This window comes from Aulonocara sp. 'chitande type north' Nkhata Bay, linkage group LG23 (assembly GCF_057382095.1).
Source record: "Aulonocara sp. 'chitande type north' Nkhata Bay isolate Kocher_YH1m ecotype deep benthic linkage group LG23, A_spYH_male_GT1.1, whole genome shotgun sequence".
Classification (NCBI taxonomy): Eukaryota; Metazoa; Chordata; class Actinopteri; order Cichliformes; family Cichlidae; genus Aulonocara; species Aulonocara sp. 'chitande type north' Nkhata Bay.
In genome coordinates this window covers 44,422,248-44,427,247 of record NC_141365.1, presented here as the reverse complement: position 1 = coordinate 44,427,247, position 5,000 = coordinate 44,422,248, and the positions used below count along the sequence as shown (strand labels likewise).

The window sequence follows — 5,000 nt, the reverse complement described above, 5'->3', positions numbered from 1 at the left end:
ATATGCTTTGGTAATACAGCCAATCAAAACGTACAGGAGAACATGCGAAGGAGACGCATTCCTCCACGGGAGGATGCAGTCTGTCATGTTTCTGCTGGAAGGGACAAACTGGGACTTGATATCCACTACATAAATGCCTTCAAAGGTAAGTTGGTCTTTAGTTTGGATTAGATTTGGAGTTTGTCACTTTGTCTTTTGTCACTCACTTGGTATGCCTCTGCAATTCAGGTCGGGGCATTTTCACGACTGTTCCATTCCAAAAAGGAGACTTTCTTTTGGAATACAGAGGTAAACTCATAACAAAAGAAGAATGTGAGCGGAGACACAGAGTTTATCATGACAGCCTGAAGGTGTTCATGTTTGAATTCAAGTTTGATGGAAAACTCTGGTGGTGCGTATTATATCAGTGTAGTTTGATTAAGATTAAATTACACATTGCTTTTGATTTATGAAAAAAAAGCTTCCTAACTAGTTAAGCTAATACTTTTTTGCCTAACCCCACAGTGTGGATGCATCTCAAGAAGATGGGTCATTAGGCAGACTTGTCAACGACAACCACATCAGTCCAAGTGCTAAGATGAAAATATTAAATATCAATGGAAAGCCCCATCTATGCTTATTTGCAAGCAGAGACATAAGTCCAGGTGAAGAAATAGACTATAATTATGGTGACTCGGATTGGCTCTGGAGATGCAAGGTATTTCTACAATTGTACTTTTTGGAACTGATAAATTGCATACCCTAAGCCATTTTTACATTTGTACCTACTCAAATTGGCTTAACGTGACTTACGGCATCTAGTTTTTCACTGAAATTGAGTATCACCTACTGTGCCTGGGGTAACTATAGCAATGCAGCCGAGCATCCAGTGATATAAATGCCACAGCAAGCATGGACGTCAAGGTGACAAAATGCCTGCTGCTCAGTCTATACTTTAGTGTTCAATTCAGGGATCACGCTGTTAATTTTGGTCGCTATTTCAAACATTTCAGAGTTTCAAAAATGATGGCTTGGATTTTCACGAAGGAGGCGCACTCATAACTTATCGAGTGACACCATTGACCAGCCACCTGGTGGCATTCAGTCTATGTCAAATTTTCTGATCACTTTGGATCACTTGGAACCTTGGTGCAGTAGTTACTGAAAAACTACATGGTACTATAACCTACTGGAAAAACAGGGGTAGGTACTAATGGAAAACAGGCAATTGTGATGGCTGCCACATCAAAGCCCTCTAAAAGCACTAAAAAAATATCAGCAGGTATGCAGAAATAAAAAATGGCTTTCGGTTTCTAAATTTTAACAGTGATTGATGTTTAATGTGATTCTACACAGCAAAATCTCCAGTGTTAAATTAACACTGGAGAGTGTCTATAAGGGTCCACACCTCTGAGTGTTAAATACAACACTGTTGAGTGTTAAATTAACACTTTTGACAGTGTTATATGTTTAAAAGTAACCTAGTCAGTTTTGAAGATTAACAATGGCTAACACTGAGCAGTGCTGATTTTCTAACACTGGAAAATAACTCAAAATGTTAGAAATATTCCAGTGTTAGAAAATCAGCACTGCTCAGTGTTAGTCTTTGTTAATCTTCAAAACTGACTAGGTTACTTTTAAACATATAACACTGTCAAAAGTGTTAATTCAACACTCAACAGTGTTGTGTGGACCCATATAGACACTCTCTAGTGTTAATTTAACACTGGAGATTTTGCTGTGTAGCCTCTTTAGTTAGATTCATTTTAAATTTTGTCCCTCGAAGATAAATGGGCCCTAGTGACAGTTCGTTGCTGCTACAGGTGATTGTTTTACTCCTTTAGCAATGGCTTAAAAAATAAAGAAATCACACTGACTATTTGTCTCTTAATCATAGGGCCTTAAATTCTCTATACATGACAGTGAATATTTTAAAGACAATAGCTTGAAACTTATCTTTCTCATACAGTTTATTTAATGTTTCAAAATCCTCTTCAAAAATGCACTGTATATTCATTTTCTATCTGTTACACACGAAGACGGAGACCAGCCAGATTCAGAAGACTGTGAGCTGCCTAAAGCCGCAACCAAACAGCTTTCCAAACAATGATCTGGACCTGAAACATCCAGAGCCTGAAAGGGTAAATATAATCCAGTGTACCACTTAATGAACTAATAATTTAATCTATCATCATTCTTTATGGATGCTGTGTGTGTGTGTGTTTGGCTGTCACCTGGGTGTGATGTGATTTACATGGACCGTGGCTTGTAGGTCCTTTTCATTGTTTCAAAGTGCAAGTCTGGATAACATCTGAGTGTGTGTGTGTGTGTGTGTGTTAACCACCCAAATGTGACTTAGGAGGACCACACTGTTATTGGGGGACTCCGTCAAAGTTTGCTTCATGGTGACATCACTCTGGTTTTAGGAGGGGTCTTCTCGTATGTCTTGACAGTTTGACCTACAGCATGCAGAACTGACTGCATGTGCTTTGTTTCTATGTTGAAATTTTTTGAAACTCAGGCTTGAACATTAAGATAGATAGTACTATACAACTTCTTAACTTGTTTTAGGCACTTTTTACTGCTTTAGTGCATGGGCTCTCTCTGGCTGTGTACTCTGGCTTCTTCCCACAGTCCAAAGATGTAGCTTATGGGGTTAGGTTAACTGGTGATTCAAAACTGCCCTTTGGTGTGAATGCAAATGCTTGTCCTTCCATGTTAGACTGGTGATCTGTCCAGGTTGTACTGCCCTATGGTAGCTGGTATAGGCCCCAAAACTGCTACCCCACAATCCTGATAAGGATAAGTGGAAGAGGATGGATGATTGCAAAGGAATCAGTTGTTAATTATTGTAGCCAGTATTTTTTTCAGAAGAAAACATTTCTTGAGTGGAAAGCCCCCCCCCCACACACACACACACACATGCAAATTAAAAACAGAAGCACAGGCCTGCCCAGTACAGTTGCAAGAAGAGCACTTGGTCTAATCTTTGTGCCATCTTTTCTTTGTTGCAGGATCTTGATGAAGAAATGCCTCAGCAAGGCTCAGAAGCCATGCATTCTTCTTCAGTGCAAGATTTTGAAGAGGTAACATTGACCTAGGACAGATTTTAATGAATGTTTCTCATGCACGATGTGTACCTTACGCTATTTGCCGATAGTGAAATGGTTTATTCATCCTCTTGAGTGATGCATTTTTAGTAACTGTCAGATTACTGTTCTTTTGTCTTCATTCTCTATCTGTTACACACGAAGACTGAGACCAGCCAGATTCAGAAGACTGTGAGCTGCCTAAAGCCGCAACCAAACAGCTTTCCAAACAATGATCTGGACCTGAAACATCCAGAGCCTGAAAGGGTAAATATAATCCAGTGTACCACTTAATGAACTAATAATTTAATCTATCATCATTCTTTATGGATGCTGTGTGTGTGTGTGTTTGGCTGTCACCTGGGTGTGATGTGATTTACATGGACCGTGGCTTGTAGGTCCTTTTCATTGTTTCAAAGTGCAAGTCTGGATAACATCTGAGTGTGTGTGTGTGTGTTAACCACCCAAATGTGACTTAGGAGGACCACACTGTTATTGGGGGACTCCGTCAAAGTTTGCTTCATGGTGACATCACTCTGGTTTTAGGAGGGGTCTTCTCGTATGTCTTGACAGTTTGACCTACAGCATGCAGAACTGACTGCATGTGCTTTGTTTCTATGTTGAAATTTTTTGAAACTCAGGCTTGAACATTAAGATAGATAGTACTATACAACTTCTTAACTTGTTTTAGGCACTTTTTACTGCTTTAGTGCATGGGCTCTCTCTGGCTGTGTACTCTGGCTTCTTCCCACAGTCCAAAGATGTAGCTTATGGGGTTAGGTTAACTGGTGATTCAAAACTGCCCTTTGGTGTGAATGCAAATGCTTGTCCTTCCATGTTAGACTGGTGATCTGTCCAGGTTGTACTGCCCTATGGTAGCTGGTATAGGCCCCAAAACTGCTACCCCACAATCCTGATAAGGATAAGTGGAAGAGGATGGATGATTGCAAAGGAATCAGTTGTTAATTATTGTAGCCAGTATTTTTTTCAGAAGAAAACATTTCTTGAGTGGAAAGCCCCCCCCACCCCCCCCCCCCCCCCCCCCACACACACACACACACACACACATGCAAATTAAAAACAGAAGCACAGGCCTGCCCAGTACAGTTGCAAGAAGAGCACTTGGTCTAATCTTTGTGCCATCTTTTCTTTGTTGCAGGATCTTGATGAAGAAATGCCTCAGCAAGGCTCAGAAGCCATGCATTCTTCTTCAGTGCAAGATTTTGAAGAGGTAACATTGACCTAGGACAGATTTTAATGAATGTTTCTCATGCACGATGTGTACCTTACGCTATTTGCCGATAGTGAAATGGTCTATTCATCCTCTTGAGTGATGCATTTTTAGTAACTGTCAGATTACTGTTCTTTTGTCTTCATTCTCTATCTGTTACACACGAAGACTGAGACCAGCCAGATTCAGAAGACTGTGAGCTGCCTAAAGCCGCAACCAAACAGCTTTCCAAACAATGATCTGGACCTGAAACATCCAGAGCCTGAAAGGGTAAATATAATCCAGTGTACCACTTAATGAACTAATAATTTAATCTATCATCATTCTTTATGGATGCTGTGTGTGTGTGTGTTTGGCAGTCACCTGGGTGTGATGTGATTTACATGAACGAAGTTTATTAGTTGATATCTGCAACTGAATTGAAAACACCTCACCTTTCCAACTGTCCAAAACAAATAAATGTTGCAATATTTTGCTAACAGTGTCACAATCATCGTCTGGTGTGCACAACAATATCATCTTTGGACAAGTGCATTCAGTGTGTGGGACTGGTTTCCTCCCTCAAGTGGCTTGGCTATAAGTGCAAAGGTGAGACATTTAGTGAATAGGTACATTATATAGTAAAAAGCATTAATGGAGTTCAACAAGTTAAGACTAGCTGAAATGAACACTGCTCCCTTTTTAATTAATGGGTGGTCACG

General features: G+C 40.1%; 2 protein-coding genes and 1 long non-coding RNA gene across 4 annotated transcripts in view; 2 read left to right on the top strand and 1 right to left on the bottom strand.

Annotated features, from left to right (window-relative positions):
- Positions 1-1,417, top strand: part of LOC147302726 (histone-lysine N-methyltransferase set-1-like) — a 2,262-nt gene extending 845 nt beyond the window's left edge. The window contains exons 1-4 of one of the 2 annotated variants that reach the window (XM_086284557.1): positions 1-145; positions 229-391; positions 505-697; positions 993-1,412. The exon at positions 1-145 is cut by the window's left edge and continues 845 nt beyond it. In XM_086284557.1, the coding sequence (XP_086140683.1) occupies positions 43-145; positions 229-391; positions 505-697; positions 993-1,103 (570 nt within the window). In that variant the 5' untranslated portion in view covers positions 1-42 and the 3' untranslated portion in view covers positions 1,104-1,412. Of the gene's footprint in view, positions 146-228; positions 392-504 lie in introns of both variants that reach the window. The other variant, XM_086284556.1, reaches the window with a different exon arrangement.
- LOC147302723 (protein NLRC3-like) overlaps positions 1-5,000 on the bottom strand; it is a 100,899-nt gene that overhangs the window by 49,778 nt on the left and 46,121 nt on the right. The gene's annotated exons all lie outside the window — the stretch shown is intronic.
- LOC147302725 (uncharacterized) overlaps positions 4,896-5,000 on the top strand; it is a 1,597-nt gene continuing 1,492 nt past the window's right edge. Inside the window, exon 1 of the long non-coding RNA XR_015127342.1 lies at positions 4,896-5,000. This exon is cut by the window's right edge and continues 849 nt beyond it. This is a non-coding gene — a long non-coding RNA (uncharacterized LOC147302725).